The sequence below is a fragment of the Aedes aegypti genome, chromosome 1, assembly GCF_002204515.2.
Source record: "Aedes aegypti strain LVP_AGWG chromosome 1, AaegL5.0 Primary Assembly, whole genome shotgun sequence".
NCBI classification, from domain to species: Eukaryota; Metazoa; Arthropoda; class Insecta; order Diptera; family Culicidae; genus Aedes; species Aedes aegypti.
The window spans coordinates 21,219,298-21,246,993 of record NC_035107.1 but is presented as its reverse complement, the minus strand read 5'-3'; the positions used below and the strand labels follow the sequence as shown (position 1 = coordinate 21,246,993).

General features: G+C 37.8%; 2 protein-coding genes across 9 annotated transcripts in view; one reads left to right on the top strand and one right to left on the bottom strand.

Moving 5' to 3' along the window:
* The window catches only part of LOC5564091, a 43,372-nt gene extending 42,395 nt beyond the window's left edge, over positions 1-977 (top strand). For 5 of the 7 annotated variants that reach the window (XM_021839118.1, XM_021839113.1, XM_021839115.1 and 2 more), the window contains exons 5-6: positions 27-407; positions 471-977. In XM_021839118.1, the coding sequence (XP_021694810.1) occupies positions 27-407; positions 471-798 (709 nt within the window). In that variant the 3' untranslated portion in view covers positions 799-977. The remainder of the gene's footprint in view (positions 1-26; positions 408-470) is intronic. The other 2 variants (XM_021839112.1, XM_021839111.1) reach the window with 1 other exon arrangement.
* The window catches only part of LOC5576538 (E3 ubiquitin-protein ligase UBR3), a 227,327-nt gene that overhangs the window by 96,058 nt on the left and 103,573 nt on the right, over positions 1-27,696 (bottom strand). For both annotated transcript variants that reach the window (XM_021839109.1, XM_021839110.1), the window contains 4 exons: positions 23,411-23,639; positions 23,167-23,346; positions 18,049-18,284; positions 17,835-17,990 (listed from right to left, as the gene is read on the bottom strand). In XM_021839109.1, coding sequence (XP_021694801.1) covers positions 17,835-17,990; positions 18,049-18,284; positions 23,167-23,346; positions 23,411-23,639 — 801 coding nt within the window. The remainder of the gene's footprint in view (positions 1-17,834; positions 17,991-18,048; positions 18,285-23,166; positions 23,347-23,410; positions 23,640-27,696) is intronic.

The window sequence follows — 27,696 nt, the reverse complement described above, 5'->3', positions numbered from 1 at the left end:
TCATCAACGAAACTTCCCCCTTCCAGAGTCGTCACCGGATTGCGTTTCATCAAGAAGAACCGTATAATCTTCCTGATCGTTCAGGAAGGCCAATTGCTGCCGCGAGGCCAAATCGATAACACCACCCTGCAGTGGGTCGAACCGGAGGCGTACAACATCCTGTCGCCGTACATTCGCGCCAAGGTGGACTACAACGTGATGAACTATGAGAACCGGGCCATGGATCTGGACGACATCATCCTGCAACCGCCGTACGTCGTGACGGGCGTTCGCTTCCGGATGCTGGGCACTCACATGAACCTGGAGGTGCGCATGACCGAGATGGACTTCGGTTCCGGCAAACTAATCGACCCGGACAAGAGCATCTGGGTGGGAAGCGACAAGACCGAACACAGTGAGGATAAGAGGTTAGTACCCGAACAACTGCCGAGTGAAGTCCCATTCTCTAACTCGTCTTCCATCTCTTCTAGGACCGAAATGAAGCTGGACAAACCGCACATCCCGATTCTCAGCCCGACCAAATCCGTTCCGGATTCGGAACCCAACCAGTTCATCAAGTTCCGCGAGAGTGACCGCGGCATGGACGCCGCACAAACCACGGTACCCTTCTTCGATGCCCAACCGGTGGTCCCCAGTAAGCAAACGCCCCTCGGTGGAGCCGGCCTGTTTCACAAGGGACGGCCCAAGTTTGGTGGATTCATGGCTCCGCGGGTGTTCACCTATGACGTGGGACCACACGTCCAGCAACCGCTGGATCAGGTAACCGATGAGGAACGGCGTCGCTATTTGGAAGGCTAGAGAGACGATAGGGGAGGCGCGAGAACCGATGGACTTTAAGCAAGAAGCCACTGATTATGAATCCAGTTCCAGTTCAAAAAACCGAATCAGAATCAAAATTGTGTAATTTAAGTGTATCTCCTTTTAGTAGTATTATGCTGTAGTAGACGTGATAAGCTGTGCTAATAAATTAATCCCAACAAGAACCGTACTTTGTGTTGTGTTTTGAGGAAGGAAGAGTAGCCAGAACCCGAAGGAGGAGCTTGCATACAAGTTGAACACGGGTGGTAGACCTGTAGGCGATAGTCAGCCTTCCCATAAATAAAACCGATGCTCAACTTTGGTTCAAACTTTGCATCTTGATTTGAACCGCGAACACGCTGCTTCTCTGTACCTGTGTATGTACCATGTATATTCCGGTATACATATGTGTATTTCGATTCAAACCCTCGTGCAAATAATGGCACAAAGCAGACAGAACTGTTGAAATCCACGCGGGTAAATTTCTACAATCATTTATGGAAGTTATTGGTAAAAATCGCAGGACACTTGAATAAATGTTTTACTTAAACAGATCAACTGGGATCAATATTTTAGGTAACATTAGCGCTAGCATTATGAAAAAATTAAGGAGATAACTATTTTATACAACAAGACACGATAAGTAGAAATTTATAAGAGTGGATTTCAACGGTTTTCAGTTAGTCTGTTTTGTGCTATCTTTCTCAACCTCGAAAGCTACCGAGGTTTTGTACCTTGATACCTTGATGGCTACAGCGTAGCGTCACGCCATTGGCGGGCATATTGTAGAGCTCCATCTTCGTCGGTCTTGGGCGAAACTTCTCCAGTTGCCCCGAACATTTAGGGTGGCCAGGTCCTCTTTCACTGCGTACAGCCAGCGTATTCGTGGTCTTCTCCGAAGCCGCCGACCTCTACCTGGTTCCCGGCTGAATATTATTTTCGCAATTCTTTCTTCCGACATTCGCACTAAGTGACCAGCCCACTGAACTCTGCCGTATTTTACACGCTTGATAATATTCGCATCTGTGTACACTTGATACAACTCGTGATTCATGCGTCTGCGCCACACACCATTTTCGTGTTTCCCACCGAGTATTGTCCGCAGCACTTTATGCTCGAAAACACCGGAAGCTTTCGGGTCTGCCTCTTTCAACGTCCACGCTTCGTGCCCGTAGAGAGCCACCGGAAGAATCAATGTTTTATACAGGGCGAATTTTGTTTCCGTTTGCAAGCTGCGGGAACTAAGCTGGTTACGTAGTTCGTAAAAGGCCCTATTCGCAGCCGCAACACGTCTTTTCACTTCGCGGGAAACGTCGTTGTCAATTGTCACAAGTGTTCCAAGGTAAACAAATTCTTCAACAACTTCAAACACTACCTCAGCACCTACACCACCATGCCTGACTCTATCTCTACCTGCAATCATGTACTTCGTTTTTGTAGAATTAATGGTCAGGCCTATCCTCGCTGTCTCCCTCTTGAGAGGCACGAAGGCCTCTTCCACTGACCTGCGATCGATTCCAATTAGATCTATATCGTCCGCAAAGCCAAGGAGCATGTGCGATCTTGTGATAATAGTGCCATTTCTCTGGTGCAATGTTAAACAGTAAATTCGAAAGTGCGTCTCCCTGTTTCAATCCGTCTAACGTCACGAACTAAGTTAACACCTCGTCTGCGATCCCAACACTTGATTTCGAACCATCCAGCGTAGCACGTATCAGCCTAATTAGTTTCGCCGGAAAACCATTTTCAGACATTATCTGCCAAAGCTCATTTCTTTTCACTGAGTCGTACGCCGCCTTGAAATCAATAAACAGATGGTGAGTCTGCAAGTTATACTCCAGGAATTTGTCTAGGATCATTCGCAAGCTAAACATCTGGTCCGTTGTCGAACGACCCTCACGAAAACCAGCTTGGTATTCGCCGACGAAGGACTCCTCGAGCGGTCTCAGTCTGTTAAACAGGATGCGCGACAGAATTTTGTACGCCGAATTCAGCAGGGCAATTCCTCTATAATTGGCACACTCCAGTCTGTACCCTTTCTTGTAGATAGGGCGGATGAGGCCATCCAACCATCCAGTAGGCAATTCTTCGTCCTCCCATACCTTCAGAAGTACTCGGTGGATCGACTGGTAAAGCCGCTCGCGTCCGTGCTTGACAAGCTCGACCGGGATCTCGTCCTTCCCAGCAGCCTTACAATTGTTCAGCTCGCTGATAGCCTTTTAACCTCTCCTATGGTCGGTGGGTCCACAGCTTGATCGTTATCATCTATGTTCATCCTGCTGCTCGCTACATTTCCATTTTCACCGTTCAACAATTGCTGAAAGTGCTCCTTCCACCTGGCAGCCCCCGCCGTTTTATCGGTCAGCAAATTCCCTTCTCGGTCATTGCATATGGCGGGCACTGGTACGGTATTGTGCCGCGCACCATTGACCGTTGCATAGAATCTCCGCATATTATTCCGGTTCATGCTTTCTTGAGCGTCAGCTACCACACTTTCTTCGTGCTGCCTTTTCTTTCTGCGGTGGATTCGCTTTTCTTCGGCTCTCGCTGCCCTATACCGCTCTCTGTTCTGTCGAGTACCGGCCACAAGCATACGGCTTCTAGCGACATTCTTCATGTCTGTCACCCTCTGGCACTCTTCATCGAACCAGTCGTTTCGTCTTCGTCGTTGACCAGTGCCGATCACTTCCCGCGCCGTTGTTGTCACAGCCTGGTGGATAGGGTCCCACAGGTTGTCGACGTCTCCAGCAACGTTGATTCATCCCAACTGCTCGTCTAGTTGCTGACGGTACTGCGCAGCTACCCTATCAATCGACAAGCGTTGTATATTGAAGCGCAGCGTTCTGTTTGTTGTGGAACTCGTGACGCTGGATAACCGCGCCCGAATTTCAGCTACAACGAGATAATGATCCGAGTCGATATTAGGGCCACGGAAGGTCCTGACATCAATGACATCTGAGAAATGTCGCCCATCAACCAGCACGTGGTCTATTTGGGAGCAGGCATCGGCACTCGGGTGTCGCCAGGTGTGTTTGCGGATATTCTTTCGTGTGAAGTAGGTACTGCTGATTGCCATCCCTCCAGCAGCAGCGAAGGTTACTAGCCGCAGGCCATTATCATTGGTAACGGAATAAAGGCTTTCCCTTCCAATGACGGGTCGGAAGAAATCTTCTTTCCCGATCTGCGCATTTGCGTCGCCGATGACTATCTTGACGACTTTTGTTGGGTCCTCTCCGTAGGCCTTATCCAGGCTCTCATAGAACTCATCCTTCATGTGATCGGGCTTATCGTTCGTTGGCGCATATATGCCGAGGTTTTGTACCAAAATTAGCAAATCCACCATTCTTTGAAATATTCCTCAATGAATTCCTCCAAAATTATCTACCTATAATTACATAAAAATTCAACATGGAATTCATCCAGGGATTGTAACAGGAATTCCTACAGGGATTCCATCACGTATTTCTCCAGGTAATACTCCTTTCATTAAGGAATTATACCAAAAAAAAAATCAAGATTTTGTCCAGTGATTTAACTAGGAATATTTGTAAGGGTTCCTTTAAGAATTCCTTCCGAAATTTCAACTGGAATTTCCCATGGAATTTCATCGGGAGTTCGCTTAAAGATCCCATCAGAAGTTTCTTAAGGGAGATTCCATCAAGAGTTACTTTAGGGATTCCTTTAAACGTTCTTCCAGGGATATCATCAGGAGAACTTCGAAAGTTTCCATCAAAAGTTCTTGTAAGGATTCCACCAAGAATTCCTTCAGAGATTCCACCAGGAACTCCATCAAAAGATCCTCAAGGGGGTTCCATCGGTAGTTCATCAAGGGATCAGGAGCTATTCTTGGGATCTAATCACGAGTTTGTCCAGGGATTCAATTTCACTATAGAAAAATCGAGGATAATACGCGATTGGCGTATTAACTTCGATGGAGCTTACCACCATCAGTGGCTGAGTTCTAAGAACTGTTTAATTTTGAATAATCAATAGAACTATTGTTCATAACAATTTAGCTTGAAAGATCGTTTTGAAGTTCGTAATGTGGAAGCCCATTTTAACTACTTATTAGAAGCCATTTTAGTTACTTGATAAAAAAACTTAATTTAAATCAAGCATCAACAAAAGTTGTAGGTCAAACTAAGTCAAAGAATCATTGACATGATTTTTATGGAAAGTTTGAAAAGGCTTCTCACGATTGTTGGGTAGGATTCTTACAGAATCTATAGCAGTATCCTCGACAGTATCCTTAGCAGGGTCTTCTCATAATCTGATGGTATTTTATGGAGAATTCAAAATTCTAGTCAGAGTAAGTTTACAGATTTCTTAACAGGATTATAAATCTTGTCAAAGATATTGACAGAATTTCCAACACAATTCTAATAAAATCCTTCGCTAGATTCTCATTTAGTTCTAGGAAATATTGGTCACAAAATGGGCAAAATCCGGGACATGATTTAATGAGAAACATGGCGTTCAGGAGCAAATTCTATGTAAACTTTTGACGTAATTTTGAGTAGGTTTCTTATGACAAGGTGTGTTCATTCAAAACTAGTTTTTCAATTCCCGGATTTTTCCCGGATGCCCAAGAAATTATCAAACATATTGCAAAATAATCCTGCATCTTGATAATATTGTCACAGACAAACAGACGTCACACTCTCACCGATGTCCATCGACCACCTTTTTAACGACCGTTTCAAATATATGGTAGGTGGCCAATCCACCACCCGCAGCGCTCGCAACGTTTTTGTTTGCGTTTGACGTTTACACACTACCGCTATCTGTTGGTCCATCGGCCAAACACACAGATTTTAGCATTGGGCGTACATGTCCTCGTGACTATGATTTTTTTGACAGATAGGCCTATTTCGTCTACGACTTACAGACTTCTTCATTCTGACAAGATAATCAACATACTAGAGTTTAAAGGTATTTGCTCACCTTACTACTGATTTAAGTATTTTATTTTTTTGCAAAAAGTGAAGGGTTAAAGTTCAACCAGTAGTTTTTTTTTCCTAAACATACTCTAATAATCTCTCCCCTAAATTTAATAAAAAGTGTAAATATTTCTAAATAAATTTATAAAATACTGCGAGCTCAAAACCGTTTGATTTTGAAAAAAGTGTTAAACAAATAGACACATGAAATATTTACTGAAATATCCAAAAGACCCCCTAGAATTCATAGGAAGTTCAGAGAGATTTCGGAATTAAATAAACAGCTCTGTATATCTAAACTTCCACAATACGTCAAAAGTGCAATAGCTAATCCATTACCTTTTAAGAATGCCTTAGGAATTATGCTGGTTCATGGAGAAATTCTTGATCTGCTGAAAATCTGGTTGAATCCAAGGAAAAACCATTTTAACAAATTGGCGAAGAAAACACGGTCTTGCAACTGTACGACTGACCAGGTTCATAGCTGTAAGTATATTTTCAATTCAATTCAAATTCAACGTCTCCAAATCCATTTTAGTATTCTCCTAAGAAGCTGGGTAAAACTTTTGACATAAATCCATTTTTTTTCTTCTAAGTATTCTTCAAAAGATTTGATCAAGAATCTCATCATAAGCTTAACGTTCAACGCTCCGTCATCGTAATCATCCTCATTATCAAAACTTCAAAAGCAGTTTATTCTGTTCAAAACTAAAAATTATTCGCTGAAAATTTGTTCACTGAGTTTCGGTTGGAGAATAGTATACAGTGAACACATTGTCCTGTAAATTTTCTTGATTTTGAACGAAAAAACTGCTATTGAAAATTCCGAAATCAATGACGGACCCTGCCCCTTAACAAAAATCTGTCCAAGAATACCTAAAGGGCCTCGCTATTTATTTATTCATCAGAGATCTAGCCTTGAAATTTGGTAGGGATGGTTAAAAAAAATTCGCTGTGAATCTGCAGAAATCCATACAAAATCTCGTCAGGGGTTCGTAAGAACGTTGTCATAGATCAAAGAATATTCAAACTAGTACTCCAGACAAGACTTCATCAAGAATCAGTGTCATCAACAACCCCAGAAATCCACCAAACGGATTTCTTAATAAATCAGTCTAGAATTTCAGTAATTTCCCAAGAAATATGCCAAATATTTTTTGGAATAGTTTTCCGCCAACCTCTACCAATCTGTTACAGGGTGTCCATTCAAAATCAGTTTTCAAATTCCCGGATTTTTCACGGATGCCTAAAAATTTAATGACATCATGGTTTTTGTGACTTTATATAACCCAGATGTTTGTATAGAAAGTTGTGATATTTGTTTTCAAAATACGGATTTCGAGGCAGTACCTTCAAATGCATAATATTTTTGTTTTCACTTTTAAAAAACTTTATGCAGTTCGATAATATCAGACACCATTGCATTGGTTAATATGTAGATTGTCCAGTACATAGATTATCGAATAAGGGAAAATATTAACAAGTTCTGAAATATTACCTATAAGAGAATGTTAACTACAGTTTCATAAATATTGCAACAAATAGAGTAGAGGATCATTTAAACCTATATCTCTTAGAAGGGTTTTCCGAATTCTCCAGCTGCTTGCTATTGGATGATAAATATTGAGTTTAAAGAAGTAATCAAAACATTTGCAACTCTTCATTTTTTTAACAAACTGGTAAAATTTTGGAGGACCAAAAATTATTAAAAAGTCCTCAAAAAGCTGTGGTTTAAAAACAGCTTCAATTTACAAAGAGATATACAATTTATTGAAAAATCTAGACCAAGAAAAGCTTTTTGACAAACTCTACAGAAAATTGTTGATGTTAACCCTCTAATACCCAAATTTTTGTTTTCGATCTAAATATCATTTTTAGTTATCTAAAATCGTTCTAAACACGTTTTGGGTAATGATTTATTTTTATTCGCAAATCTATGAATTTTGGTTTTTGATTTTTATAATTTTTATTTTTGAACATCCCTACCCTTTTTTATTTTTTCTTGAAGCCTCTTCTAGTTACTGATTTTTAGCAATAAAAAAAATTCAGATTTTTACGGTATTTTTAAAAATCTTAAATTTTTAATATTTTTATGAAAATATTTTTATTTTCCGTGCAATTAACGGAAAAACAGGTTTGAAATTATTTTAATACCACCAAGCTCTTCTTTTGTGAAAGGTATATCGTAGAAAAATATAAAAGATACGATTTTTTATATTACACGTTGAATGAACCTCGGGCATTTGTAGGTTATATAAGAATACATCTTTTCAAACAATTTTCAAAAATGCAAAAAAGTTTCAAAAGTCATAAAAAACTTTTCTTATATGCGTGTTATGAGCCAAGGTTTAAGCCAAAAATAAAATCATTTTGATTTCCGAGCTACGAAAAAATACACAAAATTCCAAAGTGTACCCCGTCTAAAGGCGGGGTTGGGTATTAGAGGGTTAACTTGTACCAGGTCTTTGATTTTTTTAGAAACCATCAATTTACTTTTCTTACCAGAATAACCACTTGTTTATTAAAAAAACCCTTGAAGAAAATATTTGGCACAGTAAAAATAACCTTTCAATTCTTACAGTGCTTTCATTCGAAAGGGTGAAGGATGCCGTACATAAATTAAAAATCAGCTAAATAAAATTTTGAACATGATTCTGAAGCTTCCTCTCAGGTATAGCACCAATGAATTACATAGATTAGCCAATGTTGAAACATTGGAATAAATGTCAAATAAAATAATTAACCTTCCAGTCGTCGCGCGGTTTGCCACCGTCAGAACTACCACGCTGCTGTTGTGAACGAAAAGCGAGTTTTTTCAACAGTGTTGTACAAAATACAACAGCGCGACGACTGAAGTGTTAATAATTTCAGGCAAAAATCGTTACAATCTTCTATTGCCACGATTAATGTGTTATATAATTAGGTTAAGTTAGGTATATAAGTTAATATAAAAAATAGTGAATTATTTCTACAAAATTTGATGGCACAAATCTCCCAACTGGTTGGGAACGTACCTTTGGAGCCGGCCTTCTGATGCCAAAAAAAAAAAATTAATGGCTTGCTTGCTAAAAAAAAATGACGTAAATCCAAACAAGCATCTTAGCGGGAATCCATCAACGATTTTTCGAAGAATGTGAACCTCGTCATTAAATAACCCCTCTACAGGCAGCTTCATTTTTTCACCACAAAACAATATTCAAATCGCGATAACTTTTTTGTTTCTTGATATTTTTGCACCATTTCTTCCCATTTTCTCAAAAAAACTTCTCTATTTTTGAATTCTGTGTTGGTATCAATCATTGTTCATATGGTTTTGCAGATATTCCAGTATTCCGTGGGATACCGACATTTCCCATTCAAAATTTCTTTGGCCGCCGTTTTAGATTTAGTCAATTTATAAAAAAATAAAATGCGGGCTATACAATGTCAGGTAAAAAGAGCTTCTTTGAAAAAAAACATTCAAATCGGTTAATTGTCTCCGAGAAATCCAAAAATTACAATATGATGTTTATGAAGTTTTGAAGATCTTGGCACGGCCTTGGTACCAAATACAGAAAAGCTCATTTACTCAAAAACGGTTGCACAGATTTATTTTATTTTCATAATGGACTCGTCAAGTTTAGTTTCGAAAAGTGAATAACCGAACATGAGAAAAAAATTGTAGCTTGAGAAATTCCCCCCACGGAATTTTGGAATATCTCCGGATACCAATGATCAAAACCGATACAAATTAATGAAAAAGAAAAGTTTTCTGAGAACTTGTGAAAAAATGGTGCAACAAAAAAGTTATAGCTAAAATTGAGAAACAAAAAAGTTATAGCGACTTGAATATTTCTTTAATGTAAAAAAATGAGGATGCTGGTAAAGGTATTAATCCATCAATGATTTCGCTATGTATTCATACTGGATCGCACAAGCAATTCGTGTGAAAAACAGTAAGAAATCGGTAAATCTACAGAAAATCATAAGAAATCTCATCAGGAACCTTACAAGGACTGTCGATTAATTAAGCTAGTAATCCAAACAAGGCATCACCAAAAATCAGAATAAGCGTCTCTAGGAATCAACCAATTAGGAATCCTTTATGAAACCCAGGAAAGCCCAGGATTTCAGTAAGAAACCACTCAGATCTCATAAGAAATTTCACAAAATGAAAAACAATTCAGTTTTTACCAATTTCATGAAAAATAAATCTTCTTGAGAATTCACTAAACTTAACCCTCATGGAATCCGCTAACTATACGCCTCGATTTCCGTTAGAATTCTTGCAAAGATATGATCAAGAATATACCATGAATCTTAATGGAAATACATCAAGCATGATACCAAGACCCTTGTCAGAAATCTTTAAATACCTTTATAGAAACCTTTTCATGGATCCGATTATATCCCATAAGATTTTTAATGAATCTGCTCAATATCTTCAACCAGAAATTCACGAAAGATCTAACAAGAAACCGGGGAAAATTGTGAGAATTTTTTTCCCAGATATCTACTGAAAACCTGCTAAAAAACTAACTCTATCAACTCTCAAAATACCATTATGTCAGTTATGATACAAATTGTTAAGAAGCCTTGTTCCCCTTACAAAATTTTCTAGTTTCGCCCTTAGTGCTTTTCCTGGAGTGTTCTACAATTTCCCGGGTATTTCCCGTATTATTCCTGGTCATTTGGAATTCCCGGGTTTTTCCCGCTTTTTTCGGATTTCCCGGATGGATGGACACCCTGCTGTTATGATAAAATCAGCCAAGAATCTTTTCTAGAATCCTTCAAAAACCTGATCTACTAATAGCCATTTCAGTGATATTTCAAGAAACGGTCCACTTTCTGTTAGGACTCCAGCAAAGATCTCATTAAAAATTTGCCATAAATTTGAATGAAAACCTGACAAGTATCTTGCCTAAGTACCCTTCTAGAAATTTTTCAAAGATCTTATCCGTTAACTATCTCTCTACTAACTCCCTTTTTCTACTAACAAATATTTTCCCGGGGTGTTCTTCAAATTCCCTGGTATTTCGGATCGGAAATCAGATTTTTCCCGATCATTTGTAATTGCATCTTGAACATCTTGAACCCCATTCTCATAAAAATCAAAGAAAGATTACTAGAAAAAAAATGGCTAAATGACGTGATCCTTAGTACAGTTCACACATAATTTCTGACTTTGGTCCGATGATATGAAGAAAATGGATTTGTTTGTAGACTAAGAAAAATTTGGCCAGCCACCGAGCCAGTACCTGAGATTTTGCCAGCGGTTTAAAAAGTTTGAGCAGGCCAGCCATAATCTGTCATCATGTCTATCTATCTATCTGTCTCTCCCTCCATCCGTCTATCTTTAATGCTTGCTTTAAAATGGCTACCATACAAGTTAAAAGTAGGGTGGTATAGATTCAGTGTAGAAGATCGGAAATGTTATACACTGAGCAAAATCTCAAATAATTAATTGAATATGAATTGAAGCCACGTGAACTGCAAATCTTAACCCTCTAATACCCAACCCCGCCTTTAGACGGGGTACACTTTGGAATTTTATGTATTTTTTCGTAGCTCGGAAATCAAAATGATTTTATTTTTGGCTTATACCTTGACTCATAACACGCATATAGGAAAAGTTTTTTATGACTTTTGAAACTTTTTTGTATTTTTAGATATTGTTTGAAAAATTGCATTCTTATATAACCTACAAATGCCTGGGCTTCATTTAACGTGTAATATAAAAAAACGTACCTTTTACATTTTTCTACGATTAACCTATCACAAACGAAGAGCCTGGTGGTATTAAAATTATTTCAAACCTGTTTTTCCGTTAGTTACACGGAAAATAAAATACGCTCCGAAAAAAAATTAAAAATTTAATATTTTTCAAAATACCGTAACATTTAAAATTTTTATTATTGCCAAAAATCAACTACTAGAAAAGGCTTCAAGAAAAAATGAAAAAAAGCTAGGGATGTTCAAAAATAAAAATTATAAAAATCAAAAACCAAAATTTAAAGATTTGCGAATAAAAATAAATAAATGCCCAAAACGTGTTTAGAACGATTTTAGATAACGAAAAATAATACTTTGTAATTGTAATTGTAATTGCTCAATCCACACCCTGGCAGACAATTATCCGCCCATCTAGACACGGGCTGGGTGAGGACCTACCAAGCCTCCCCCGTTAACATGTCCTATACCGTTTAGCACACCGGGATCTTCCACAAGCAGGCGCCGGAATTAAAGCGGTCCCACAAGCTTCAGATACATTAAATAGATTTAGTCCCTCTGGCACTAAACCGAATGGCGCCCTCCGCTTCACCACTAGTACTGCTTCCCCACACGCCAAGCACAATATCGAAAGTAGTGCGTTGTATAGCAAATACAGTACACCACCTCCGACACTATGCCAAATGTACAGGAAAAACAGCACCAGTAAGAAAGCGGAAGGCGCACCACTCGGTTCAGTGCCAGAAGGACTATAAGTATAACGAAGAAGAAACGAAAAGATAGTAGAGTTGGTTCGGTTATTTGATTGCTGAAACGAAAAAAAAACAGAAAAAACAGAAACAAAGTGTTAACATTAAAACGGGGTTTTATAATTGATAAATGTATCGATAGTTTCTCATCTGTTACGTTTCCTTATCGTAGCGCTGTCGATTTTTCCATCTCCAGGGTGTTCGTCTCCGCTCGAGCAATGAGGACCATGATGAAATGAGAATATAAAAATGTGAGCATTAGTGTTGATCTAGTAATAGATTAATTTAAACTGCTTTTCATGTGCTAAGTAACTTGTAAACTCCTACTCAATTATGTTTTGTTGGCCTACACGTTTTATTTAGATACAATTTTTATTTAGAAAACTATTTGGATCCGAGATTTTAGGTGCAGATTGAGCATGTTTGATAAAACAAGCATCCTGTTTTCAGTTGAAGAATGTTCAAGAAGTTGATGATTCTGTTATTTATACTGGCTACATACAAGAATTCACTATTGATGTAATATATGGATATTGAAAGTTCCAACGCGCGATTATAATACTTCAGTTTTCGTGCTGTTGTATTGGTGTAAGTAGTGGGAAACCAATCAGTTTGGTGATTCTAACGGTAACAAATAGCAAGACGAAAGGAAAGTTGATAATCTATCATCATTATGATTTCAGTCCTAATTTCATGATCCGTTTAATAAATTCCGCGTATGATTCGGCAATTTTAACAATTTATACATGTGTATTCGAATAAAACAGACTACGGGCATTTATTACCTGTTGCAAGGTTCCTAAGTGATCAGATATTTATCATTTTCTACAGCCTAATTTAATAATACCTACATTGGGTTGTAACAAAAATTTGATCTTGGGATGTTGATTTGCCTCCTAATCATAGTTTCGACAATAGTCACATGCTTACTATCCCTTATGGCAGTGTTGTTGATTCTATTGTCTATCGCTCATCAGTTTCGCGCCACCCGGCAGGGACTTGGTCCTATGTACCCAATACTCTGCTGTGTCTTAACTTCACGCAATACATTCTGTAGATGTGTGATACAGTTTGCGGAATATTATGATTTATCACTTCGTTCAGATGGAAAATTCTGTTATGGTACCATATTCACATATCAGATAACTCCCACCTGGAACGATGTAATACATCGGAGACATGTAGATTCAGATGTATGTAGACGATCTATGCCTAGTTCGGCTCTGATCGACAGGCAATCAGTGTATTCAGTTTTTCAACTAGCTTGAAGCGATGAACGTATCAAGACAAGCTCTCCACTATATCTGCTAGCAATCACCGGTCGTCGATAGACATTTCGGTTCTTTTCTGCTAAAGAAAGACCCGATTGTATGCCAAAGACTATGGCTCATGCTTTTCAATACAGCTGGAAAAACAAGAACTACACCCAGCACCAAATAGTACGTAACTATGAGGCGGACCGGAAGGTTTGATAAGCAATCCCCACCGATTTTAGATAACGAAAAATAATACTTAAATCGAAAATAAAAATTTGGGTATTAGAGGGTTAATATGTCTGATATACAATATTGATACATCTATTGATTACCGAACAAAAATCATCCGATTCTATGATGACATTTAGCATGAATCAGAATGAAAATAAGTAGAAAGTTAAATAGTGATAACTGGAATGAATAGTCTGCAATTTATGTCGGATAACAATCTATTCATAGCCAAAACCGAAAATCTTCGAGTTATCTACTTAACAATCATATGAAGTACAGATGATCCTAGACACGAAATTATCCTTGCATATCTAATTATAAGTATGGCGGTTACTGCATAACGAGTTGGGTAGAATATTTTGCATTTTTACAGAAAAATCCCTTCCTAAACTCAATTAACGATGTTGGTGAAACCTGCAAATTATTTGTCAGAGCATCCAACAGCAAAATATGTTTGGATTGTATATTAAAATAAGAATTTGCAGCATACTTATTGGATAGGAAAGTCAAGCAGAGTCACGTGATTGTCGCCTTGAAATGAGTTGATGTTTTAGCATGAACAATCTATCTACCTTCTATCTATCTTCTACAGTTTCTATAACTCAATATTGAAGGGACCATCGAGTTACAGTCCCTTCGCTAAAAGGGACCATCGAGTTAGCCATGAAAACCAACTTTTACTATGGTTCTCTAACTCGATATCGAGATAAGAAATATCGAGTAAGGGAGAGTTGACTGTATCTATCTTCTATCTATTTATCTATATAAATAAAAATGGAATAGTGTTTGTATGTCACGAAATGGCGTGAAAACGAGTCAACAGATTCACACTATTCTTTCACAAATACCCTCGTTGAAGGCTACGTGTTCATGTGTGGAAAACAATAGGGAAAATCTCCGGACTAGTCACAAAGACAAGAGAAGAAGAAAAACTTGATGGCAGACGTTTGCAGGGAACACTTGCACATGAATAATTATGAACTTTAAAAATCAACTATTTGCACACTTAAATCATTTTACGGATTCCGGTGAATTCACAACAGCTAAATAGTTCAGTGAAATAAACTAACGGAGTACGGTAAATTTTTACAGTGTTCGGTAAAAAAAATCACCGGAATCCGTCAAATTCCGCCGAAATTACGGTATTTTATTCCACCGCACTGTTCAGCTGTTGAGTTACGGTGAAATTCAACGATTTCCAGTAAAATGAGCTTAGTGTGTGTGTTTCTGTACTTTTGATTTGAAATCGAAAGCATAGCATAAAAATGATATAAAACAGGCACAAAGCCGACACTTGTAGTGACGAACCATACATAGTTTGTTTGAAAAATACATAAAAATAACGCTTTCATGAAAAAAAACGTGTTATCATAGGCATGAAACGAATTCTCCAGATGGTTAGACATCCTCGATTGAACACGAATATCTTTTCGCACTCGCACAATGCGAACCGTGAAACTTCTCGGCGAACCGAAAACAAGCCGTCTTGCCTGGGCTTTCCGAAGTAGGTACTGCCCAGCAAAACGCGCTAAAACGGAAATCAAACAAACTTTTTGGTGTCCCGAAAACGAATCGTCTAGTTTTGGGCGTTCCGAAGCACTCTCTGTACTCTGTACTGATTCGAAATCGAAACGATATTAATTATAGCAAGTAATGTCGCTTGTTTATACTTTTGTATAGTAATCAATCAAATGTTAACGTCTTTTAAAAATAAAAATATCTCTTCAAGACTGGGTGATTTTCATTCAGTGCAACTCGTAAACAGACGATTTCCATGAAGATGAAAATATTCCTATATTTGTATGGGGCTCGGATGATGCAAAAATCATTCAATTTAATGCGGGGTATTTCGTACAGTGTTCCACTCTACACGACATGGGGAAGAAGGCAATGAGAACCAATGAAAATATATACCGAGGTGAGGAAGAAGACATTTAGTGTGCATGTCATTAGAAATTCCTGAAGAAATTTGCGTAAAAATGATCGGTGGAACCACTGGATAATTATAGAAAATAGAATTATAGAAAAAAATGAAATTTAACTTGGAAAAATACTTTGTTTGAAAAATTGTTTTGAAGAACAGCAGAAGTGATTCTTGGATGGAATTACAGTAGTAGAAGAAATTCTTTGAGAAATGTGTGGAGGATTCTCTTTATGAGGAATCTTGCGTCGAATTTATTGAGGAATTCCAGGAAATGTACTAAATATATTTCCTGGAGGAATGTTTGAAGCAATTGCTGGGGTTGCTAGGTGAAAATGTCTGGAAGCATAACTGGAGAAACAAACGTAGGAATTCTTGTAGATCTTCCTAGAAATTTTTTAAATGAATCAAAAAAAACTGTGGAATAATTCTTTACGGATTTTCTCCAGTGGGAGTCTATGCAAGATTTTCTATTCCTTCCGACACGGACGATTTTTTGACGTTGTGATCAAATTTCTCTTGCCAAATGGTGACGCTCCATAAGAATTTGTACTCTTCATGAGCAGTTAATATAACTCATTGGCTATGAAGAATTGCAGACGAAGAGAAAATATACGTGAATCCGGCCATGAATGAGCTATTTAAAAAATATCTGTCTGCCTATCAAAATTGTACTACTTCGTTCCGAAAGGGCTATAGTAACAACTAAGGTAATCAGCGGAAGAACTAGTCAAAACATCTGGGGGAAACCCTGAGAAAGATTCTTGGGTAAATTTCCGTGTGGAAATCATAGGAGATAGGAACATTGAGGTGCTCAACGGTTTTCTGGAGCAAATTCTGAAGAGTTTTCTCTAAGCATCCTTTGAAACGCCGTTGGAGAAATTTCTAGGAGACTAGGTGGTGGAAACACTAGAAGAATTTCTACAAGGATAACTCAGGAAGCTTTTCCTCTAGGAATCTTAGAAGAAAATCCTGAAGAACATGTTAAGTAGTCGCTTAATAGTCTTTGAACCTTCAGAGACTGGAACAAATGTAACTTGCAGCAGGATTCATTGCAAGCAGGAAAAAAGAGACTTTAGAGATCATCTTGGTTAAAATAGAGACTTAGAGTTTTGCATTAAAAAGAAATTAAGTCTCCAAAACATGATCTGCTACCAACCCTTCTATATATAAAAGCCGTGATACATGGCGAAGTCTGTCTGTCGCCATGTCTGTCTATCTAGCTTTGCCAGCAAAAGGTAGCAAGCAAGCTTGGATCAAAGATGTAGATAGGTGACCTGTAGGCGATAGTAAATACATGTGGATGGCAGGCCAGAGAAGAAGAAAAGTGATAAAACACGTCGTTCACATACTAACTCGTGTTTGTATATTACACTAGGACACTAGGGCCAAGTGTAAAGGACAATGTATCTCAATCGGTGGTCTGCAATCCCTAAGGGGACTCGTAATGGCTTCTCAGGAGGTTCGCAGACGTGGCACGGATTTATGGCAATATATTTGCTACATTCCTAGCAATATTCTTTAAAACAATATGGAGGGCTGTTTAGAATAGGTACTCCTTTTTAATAAATTTTAAAAAAATTTCATTAGGTTTCGTACACTATTGGAGATACCTACATTTCAAAAGCGGCCGCGAGGCACTTGTAAAATGATGATCGCAACTCTGAAATATTGGGAGCCAGGTAATGCCAGATTACTTTGAAAGGAACCTTTCAAGCATTAGTCCAGCGATTCCAACAGAAATTCTTCAAAGAACCTGCAAATTCCGTTTGAAATTCCCAACAAGCTTTTCAGCGATTTCTGTTGATTCTTAAGAAACTCTTCCAAAAAGTCCAACAAAACTTTTTCTATGGAATATCTAAAATGATTTCTCCATTACGGCTTCCAAAAATGTCTTTCGAAATTCGGCAAAATGTTTCTCCCAAAACATTTCAAAGCTTGCTTTGGGAAAATTAACAAGTTATCCCATTAGAAGTTTCTATAAATACCTCTACCTCCGAAGAATGTCTTTCAAAATCCAAAATCTCTCCGGTAATTAAGCAAAGCCGCTGATCATAATCCAGTTTCAGTTCAAACAACGAATAAGAATCAAAATAGTGTAATTTAGTTGTACCTTCCTTTAGTTGTTTTACTCTGTAGTAGATAAGTCAGGCTGTGCTAATAAATTACTCCCAACAAGAACCTTATTTCGATTCGATTTTTTGTGAAAGGAAAGAGTTTGGCCACTAACCTGAACCCGCAGCGGGTGCATCATCAGCTTCGGCAGCAGTTCCGCTGATGGGAGAATGTCGCTCAGCGACATTCCCATCTTCTTCACACCCTGACAGATGAAGGCGGCCAGATAGCGATGCAGCGGATAGTGAAACGATGCTCGGTACAGCTCCTCCTGAAACGACAAAAACGCTGTAGTCTTTTGCGACCTTAAGTAACTCCCCGTTCCGTACCTTATTAAACTTCGGGTGCTGGTAGAAGTTGACCGCGTCGAGCCAGTCCTGCAGGTAGTTGACGCAGAACAGCATGATCTTCTTGGCCAGCGGGGCGTGCGAGGGGTCCTTCAGGTGCGAAATGATCGACCACATCGGGTAGGCGCTGGCCTCCAGCTCGCAGCTGAACGCCGCATAATAGGAACTTGGTTCGAACTCGACGTGGCTGCCCGTCTCGCGGATGTTGACGTTCATGCCTGGAAGGAGAATAGTGAATAGAAAAGTTATAGATGAGGTTGAACTATAAGTTTGGTGAATAGTCAGTAAAGGGCTGGCGGTAACTACGCGATTATTCATGCTTGCCCCGGGACATTTGTAGAATGATGTTAGGCAAAAAGTATATAATAAAAGTTGGTCAAGCAACATATTCAAAACAAAAAAAATCTTGGTGAACAAAATATTGGTGAGCTCGTTTTACACAAAAATTTCGTCATAGAAATAAAAACCATTGTTAAGTTATTATGACAAATTTGGTTCAAGAACCACTGCATTTGGGGTAATCCCAGACTGTTAAAAGATACTTTTAGATATCCTTCAGGGATTAGTTTTGCCATTCACACAGGAATTCATTGAAGAATTTCATTACAAATTTTACAAATTCCTAACGATCTCTTCAGTGATTTCTTCAGAAACACTTTCAATTTCTCTGTTAATTCGTAAGAAAAACTCTTCCAGGAAGTCCAACAAAACTTTATTCGTGGACTAATCATAGAATAAGTTTTCTCCAAGCAGGCTTCCAAAAATACCTGAATTTATCAACAGATTTCTCCGAATAATCCTCCAAGAAATACTTCAGTGATTCCTTTACCTAAAAATTTGTCATGATTTGAATTTAACACTTCCGTAGTCGCGCTGTTGTATTTTGTACAACACTGGTGAAAAAAGCTCGCTTTTCGCTCACAATAGCAGCCTGAATATTTATTCCTCCAGTGACTCCTCCAAGGGATTTCTAGAATACTACTAATCGGAAAATTCAACTACCTACGCTTTAACGGCTTTTCCTGGAACTCTTCTAGAAATTCCTCCAGATATTCCAATAGAAATTCTTCTAACATTTTTTTCTAGATATTCGAACATCAATTCCTTCATTTTCCCGCATTTTCTCTAGAATTTGTTTCAAAGAGCTTTCTGAAAATTTCTGAATAATTTACTCCGGAAGTTTATGAAAAGATCCTCCTACAGACTCCTGTAAAATCTACTACTTGAATTTATCCAAGAAGTTCTTTAAATATCTTTAACAGCTTCAGAGATTTTTCCTGGAATTCCTGCCACGTATATCAAAAAATTCTACACGAAATCATCCAGAAATACCCTCGATAAATTTTCGTGAAGATTATTTCAAGTATATCTTCATAAATTCTTCCAATGCTATTTAAAGACACCTGTAATAATTCCTTCGCGAGTTCATCGTGAAATCTTTCCATGGATTTTTGATATAGTAGCTCCATAAACTCATTAGAGAACTCCTCAACGACTTTCTCCATATATTCTATTGAGAATTTCTCAAGAATTAAAAAAATTCCATCGATTTATAAAGAAACTTCATTTCTGATGCAACATTTTTGGTAATTGCAACAAAAACAGCTTTAAAATTTTCGATAAAAATCTTCTAGGAGCGTATACAGCAACAGTTTATCCAGGAAATCAATTACCTACGCAAACTTGTTTTGTTTCTTCCTGAAATTAGCGCAAGAGTATCTCAAGAAATTCAAGAAGAGTCTCTTCTTCGAGATTCGGTCAGAATCTCCATCAAATTCAAACAGAAACTACTTCGAGATTCCAACAGAATTTCCTTCAAATTCAAAAAGAATCTCCTTCGAGATTCGGACAGCATCTCCTTCGAGATTCAAACAGAATTGCCTCCAAGATACGATCAGAATCTACTTCGAGATTCGAACAGAATCTTCTTCAAGAGTCTTCATCGAGATTTGAACGGAATCTTCTTCGAGATTCGAACAGAATCTCTTTCAAAATTCGAAAAAAAAATTCAAATAGAATCTCGTTCGAAATTCGAACAGAATCTTTTTCGAGACACAAAATCTTCTTCGGGATTCGAACAGAATCTCCTTCGAGATTCGAGATTTGAACGGAACTCCTTCGAGATTCGAACAGAATCTCCTTCGTCATTCGAACAAAATCTCCTTAGAGATTCGCACAAAATCTTCTTCTAGATTCACTCAGAATACAAATTCGAAATTCGAACAGAATCTCCTTCGAGATACGAAAAGAATTTCCTTCGAGATTCGCAAAGATTCTCTTTCGAGATTCGAAAAGAATTTCTTTCGAAATTCGAACAGAATCTCCTTTGAGATTCGAACAGAACCGCCTTCGAGATCCGAACAGAATCTCTTTCGAGATTCGAACAGAATTTTCTTCGAGATTCGAACAGAATTTCCTTTGAGATTCGAGCAGAATTCTCTTCAAGGTTTGAACAGAATTTCCTTCGAAATTTGAAGAAAATCTCCTTTGAGTTTCGAACAGCATCTCCTTTGATATTCGAAATAAATCTTCCTGATTATTCAAACAAAGTCTTTTTCGAGATTCGAACAGAATCTTCTCAAGATTCGAACTGAATCTCCTTCGAGATTCGAACATAATCTCCTTCGAGATTCGAACAAAATCTCCTACGAGATTCGAACAGAAACTATTTTGAGATTCAAACAGAATCTCCTTTGAGATTTGAACAGAATTTCCTTTGAGATTCGAGCAGAATTCCCTTCAAGGATCGAACAGAATTTCCTTTGAAATTAGAAGAATATCTCCTTCGAGATTTGAACGGAATCTCCTTCGAGATTCGAACAGAATCTCCTTCGAGATTAGAACAGAATCTTCTTCGAGATTCGAACAGGATCTGCTTCGAGATTCGAACAGAATCTTCTTCGAGATTCGAACAGAATCTCTTTCAAAATTCGAAAAACAATTCAAATAGAATCTCGTTCGAAATTCGAACAGAATCTTTTTCGAGACTTGCACAAAATCTTCTTCGTAATTCGAACAGAATCTCCTTCGAGATTCGAACAGAATCGTCTTCGAGATTTGAACGGAACTCCTTCGAGATTCGAAAAGAATTTCTTTCGAAATTCGAACAGAATCTTCTTTGAGATTCGAACAGAATCTTCTTTGAGATTCGAGCAGAATCTTCTTTGAGATTCGAGCAGAATCGCCTTCGAGATTCGAACAGAATTTCCTTTGAGATTCGAGCAGAATTCCCTTCAAGGTTCCAACAAAATTTCCATCGAAATTTGAAGAAAATCTTCTTTGATATTCAAAATAAATCTTCCTGAATATTCAAACAAAGTCTCTTTCGAGATTCGAACAGAACCTCCTTCGAGATTTGAACGGAATCTCCTTCGAGATTCGAACAGAATCTCCTTCGAGATTCGAACATAATCTCCTTCTAGATTCGAACAAAATCTCCTTTTTGATTTGAACAGAATCTCATTTGAAATTCGAACATAATCTTCTTTGAAATTCGATCAGTATCTCCTTCATGATTTGAACAGAATCTCCTTGGAGATACGAACAGAATCTCCTTCGAGATTCGAACAGAATCTCTTTCAACATTCGAACAGAATCTTCTTCAAGATTCGAACAGAATCTTCTTCGAGATTCGAACAGAATCTTCTTCAAAAATCGAACAGAATCTCTTTCGAGATTCGAACAGAATCTCCTACGAGATTCGAACAGAAACTATTTTGAGATTCAAACAAAATCTCCTTTGAGATTTGGACAGAATTTCCTTTGAGATTTGAACAGAATTTCTTTTGAGATTCGAGCAGTATTCCCTTCAAGGATCGAACAGAATTTCCTTTGAAATTAAAAGAATATCTCCTTCGAGATTTGAACAGATTCTCCTCGAGATTTGAACAGAATTTCCTTCGAAATTTGAAGAAAATCTCCTTCGAGATTTGAAAAGAATCTCCTTTGAGATTCTAACAGAATCTCTTTCGAGATTCGAACAGACACTCCTTCGAGTTTCGAGCAGAATCTCGTTCGAGATTCAAACAGAATCTCCTCAAGATTTCAACAGAATCTCTTTCGAAATTTGAACAGAATTTCCTTCGAGATTTGCACAGAATCTTCTTCGAGACTCGAATAGAATCTCCTTCGAGATTCGTACAGAATCACCTTTGAGATTCGAACAGAATCTCCTTCGAAATTCGAATAGACTCTTCTTTGAGAATCGAACAGAATCTCCTACGAGATTCGAACAGAAACTATTTTGAGATTCAAACAAAATCTCCTTTGAGATTTGAACAGAATTTCCTTTGAGATTTGAACAGAATTTCCTTTGAGATTCGAGCAGTACTCCCTTCAAGGATCGAACAGAATTTCCTTTGAAATTCAAAGAATATCTCCTTCGAGATTTGAACAGATTATCCTCGAGATTTGAACAGAATTTCCTTCGAAATTTGAAGAAAATCTCCTTCGAGATTTGAAAAGAATCTCCTTTGAGATTCTAACAGAATCTCTTTCGAGATTCGAACAGACACTCCTTCGAGTTTCGAGCAGAATCTCGTTCGAGATTCAAACAGAATCTCCTCAAGATTTCAACAGAATCTCCTTCGAAATTTGAACAGAATTTCCTTCGAGATTTGCACAGAATCTTCTTCGAGACTCGAATAGAATCTCCTTCGAGATTCGAACAGAATCACCTTTGAGATTCGAACAGAATCTCCTTCGAAATTCGAATAGACTCTTCTTTGAGATTTGAACAGAATCTCCTTCGAGATTCGAACAGAATCTCCTTCGAGATTCGAACAAACTCTTCTTCGAGATTCGAACAAACTCTTCTTCGAGATTCGAACAGAATCTCCTTCAAGATTCGAACGAAATCTACTGAACAAAATCCCCCTCTCTTTTTCGAGATTCGAATAGAATCTCTGCTTTTCTTCTAGATTCGATTGGAATCTTCTTCACCATTTGATTAGAACCTACTACGACATTCGATTTTGTTGGATTTTGTTGGATCCTCCATTAAGATTAGAGTAAATTCTCCTCCCAGATTGCAGCTTTGCAAGTCAAAGTGGACTATTAAAATAGAACGCTCCAAACATGATCCACGTAAACTGCACTCACCTTGCAACATCGACAGAAACTGGAACCACATGTCGATCAGGTTGTCATCCTTGAGGAACACCAGCGCAACCGATTCGTGCGACAGCACGTTGTTAAAATCGGACGCCAGCGGCCAGTAGCAGTGATCCTTCATCACCCGCTTGGCACAGTCGATCACGTAGTGGAAATTCCGCGCCGGGTCTAAAAACGAGATGAAATCGAATTAGATAATGGACGATTCAGTTATTATGTTTAGTAAACTTACCATGCAACGTGTTCGCGATCAGGATCTTCGACATCATCTGCTTCAGGCTGATGATCATCACGTGCAGCAGACTGAGCTCCTCGACCATCTTGAGCGCCAGGCTTTCGTTGGAGAATAGCTGCACGCTCATGTGCACCACCCGGTTGCTCAGCGTGTCCGGATCGTTGGACATCTCCAGCACGCTCGGTATCCGGCAGTAGTGCATGACGAAGGTGCGCGTCAGGTGTTCCTGAAAAGATGGAGTTGGGATTAGAAATGATCAGAGTGGCCACCAATTTTTCATTTTGAAATTCCAGCTATTTCCCAGTTTACTCGGTATAGTTTTCAAAGTGTTTCCGGTTGTTAATAGTCCAGTGTATCACAATAGATCAAACAAATGGTCGCAGTGATTATACACCCAACACAGGAAAAAAAATAGTCCAGTTGTAATAGGACGGATCATGTTCTTGGTACTTTTGATTCACTTGAGCAGGATTTTTGTTGTGAGTGTTTTTGTTCTAAGTGCTTCTAAAATCATTTATCCCAATAATATGCTCCTTAAGTGTATTTTACTGCCGAGTTTCAGCCAACTTCGCCGACAAAACCCCAGATGCCAAAATATATCATCCAGGTGCCCGAGTAGGGTAGAAGCACCAATTTTGGCCATAGCGACAACTGTAGCCACATTGGATTATACACCGTTTCACACAGAAAATTAGCATAAAACATTTGGTATTCAGTAGAACACATCCTTATGATACGCTTAGAGAAGCCAAGGCAAGCGAATTCGGTTTTCGCATCGTCGAAGTGGAAGATTTATTTACGGTCTTCGTGTTTTGTTGGGCATTTGTTTGTTGCGAAATTGAGGATGGGATATCAACTGGTGAGCTCGATCCATGCTTCTGTTTCAAATGAGTTAAATATAAAGGTTCGCATTATTATCGAGACTACGATTAGGGAATAATACGTTGATGTAATTGTTCAATAAAGAAATAGGTATATAGCATAATGTTGAAATGCGTAATACCTTATATGTTGGGTTCTTTTTTTCGAAAAAATACAACATCTTTAACTGATTCGATACTAGAAATGTCGACTTTTCGTTAGAGACTGAGAGATGACTTTTTGAATGGTTGTTGCATGATTAACATCATGCAGAATTATTGAATTATCCGTCATCAAAGATGTCGAAATATTGTGCTTTCAGTCACGTTTCGTATAGATTACTTTTAAAAATTGAACCATCATTGACGGGAATGTGTAACCAGTCAAAATGATGCAATTTTTTCTGGATGACCCTTCTTCTTCTAGGCATTACGTCCTCACTGGTTCGCGGATAAATATTAAATCAAATGATTTTTATAGGTAGTTGCTTACAGGACATAATTTAGAAGAAGGCATTTTACAGGGTATTAGGTTCGTGAGTGCAAACATTTTAAGGACTTAGAGGGGACCATGTTAGATGAAACAAATCGTTCTACATTTTAAGTTTTAGGCTAGTTTCATCTTCCAATGATAATAACTTTAAAATAGTTTAACGCATCTCAGTTCTTTTATTTCCATTCGAAAGCCAATGAATTTTCCTATCGACTTACAATTTTACATCTAATGGACTCCGCAGATAAATTCATTTTTAAGAGCAAATAAATTTAAAGGTAGTGATGTTTTTCTTGTTTTTGTCAATTTACTTTGAAATTCATTATTGCCTTAAGCAAAGTTGTGCTCTACAATTCGTTCTTTGACACCAAATTGCTAGCTCTACTCGTTCTCTTCCAATTTCGATTTCAACAAACAACTTTCGATCATAAATTTTAGTCGTAAAATGCAACAGGTTACAGCGTATTTTACCCCACTGTGTTGCAAAAGCTGACGTGTTGTTTGCATTGCGCGCACAGCACACTTGATCTCAGCTTCGAACAACAAGAGCTTGACGCGTATCATGAAGCACACGCTGCTGTACGTTCATTTGAATGGTGTTTGAAGTTTGAAATAAATCCTTTTTTACCTCTTTTTTATTATATTCCAACCCTCTTAAATAAATTTTTTTGGTCGATTGAAATTATTTTTCAATCAAAGTCCTTGTTTAAGGTGAAGATTAATCGAAGCCAAATTTCAAATTTTCAAGACCATGGATCTGGAGAACTAAACATCCGTTTAAGCTGAAAACTTAATCGATTGGTCACTAGCTGATGGTAACCAATCGATTAGGTTTTCGATTAGCTCAAACGGATGTTTAGTTCTCCAGATCCGTGCTCTTGAAAATTTGAACTTTGGCTTCGATTTATCTTCACCTTAAAAGTACAGCATAACAATATTGATGAAACAACATTGAACAGAAAGAAAATCTTTTTCTGAATGATCAAAGTTCATGTTGATTTATTTTAATGTTCTGTGCGATGTTCCAAATTGAAGCCTTGTTACGGATGTTACGAAACATTTAAAACTAGTAAGACGCTTCACGCATTAATTGATAGGTCTGAATGTTTTGAATAAAGTTTTCATGCTTGAGGCATTTTTGGGCAATTTCGTAGAGGAATCTGAGGGTATATTTTTCGGTGAAAATTGTGGACGCTTTTGGAAGATCTCTTAAAGAAAATCGTGTACAGTAGGTTGCGACTTATTTTTCAAAAGTTCTCAAAATCGAAAATTCGTGTGCTCTTCTGAATTAAAATCACATAACAAGGGAAACCTCAAATTTTGAGCCAAAAATATTAAGATTTACAGGTGGCGCAAGCGACTTGAAGGTGAATTTTCAAATTATGAAATATGACCTCCAGTGAAGTCTTCATAGCTTTGTTATTTTCTAACCAATTTTGAAGCTCTTTGCATCTTTCTCTTCAAAATTTAATCTATGAAACGTTTGTAGAACATCCAATTTGTCTACAATCAAAACTAGTCTTTCAAAAATTGTTGTGAAATGAAAGAGCATAACTAAATAAAACTCGTGACGGGTCTGGTGGAAGATCTTTTCGGAATATTTGTTTTCTCTACATCCCAGAACATAGAGTATCTTTGAGCTTGTTGTGATATACATGTTTGAAACTAGTAAATTGGCAAAGAAAGTTCACAGTTAACAATAAAGGTGACGCTCATAAAATATGCGGATCAAGCTCTGTCCCAGTTGGGACGTAACACTTGGTAAAGGAAGGAAAACAATATTTGCAAAATATTGAAAACTCTAATCCAAAGATTGTAAAATGTAGCTCAAAGATTTATAACAAAACAGAACAAAATTTTTAGCAATGAAGAAGTCATATCCGTGTTACAATATTATTCTCGACGCTGAGCAAAATCAGCACTGCTGGTGTGTTGCCAAATCATTCCATTTTACTTCCGCTTATCTCTTTATAAAGGATCACTAATTTGTACGAGTGTACGGGACGAAACAAAATGTGCAAATGAACTCAGAAAAAAAGTGTTTTATGCGAGGAAACTCATCAATTCGACGAGTTTATCCACGGTGTTTTGCGAGTTTGATACGAATAAACGAGTTGTAATGTGAACTTTCATGCGATTTCTGGTTGTCTGGGAATAGTCTTCAGTGCCTGCATAATCAACAAGAAAGAACGATAAGTAAAAGAAGGAGGTATTCTGTCATTCTCGACTATACACATGCTGACAAAAATGCTGAGGACGGTAAAACTCGAAAGAACTGCCAATTAAATAAAGAAGGATGTATATTAGATGGTTAATTCGTTCACCACCCTGAACTGTTTAACCCTCTCTTTCCCATGGTAGCTCCAGAGCTCCACTAGTTTTCGACGAACTGGAGACAACCCGAATTAGATGAATACTTAGTAATAGTTACTAGAATATGTTTATATACTCATCAGATTAATCCAGAAGTAAACTAACTGTTTCAATATTAAAACTATTGATAAACAATCAATTTACTATTGAAAAACAACCAAAAACTTTTTTACCGAATTCGAAAAATGAAGACCATTTGCAACATTGTTTGTTCAAGTATTTTTAATAAAAACGCTTTTTTCGTAAAGAAATAGTCGATCAAAGTCGTGGGAAAGAGAGGGTTAAAGTTACGATAATTATGTGTGCCAAAAATTTTTCGGGGAAGTGGCTAATCGGAGAAAGGGATATTCAAGGAACTAGCATTCGGTGAACTGGCATTCAGGGAAACGATATGCGGGCAAAAGTAGCACAACCCATCGAAGTAACTTCGCTAATAACTTGAGCAGATTAATGTTATCTATTGCCACCCTTTTGTCAGTTGGAGACAAAAAATATCTAAAAAAAATATAGCTCCAGAGCCTATGTATAAAAGAAAGTGAGATTTATTTTTATTGTGA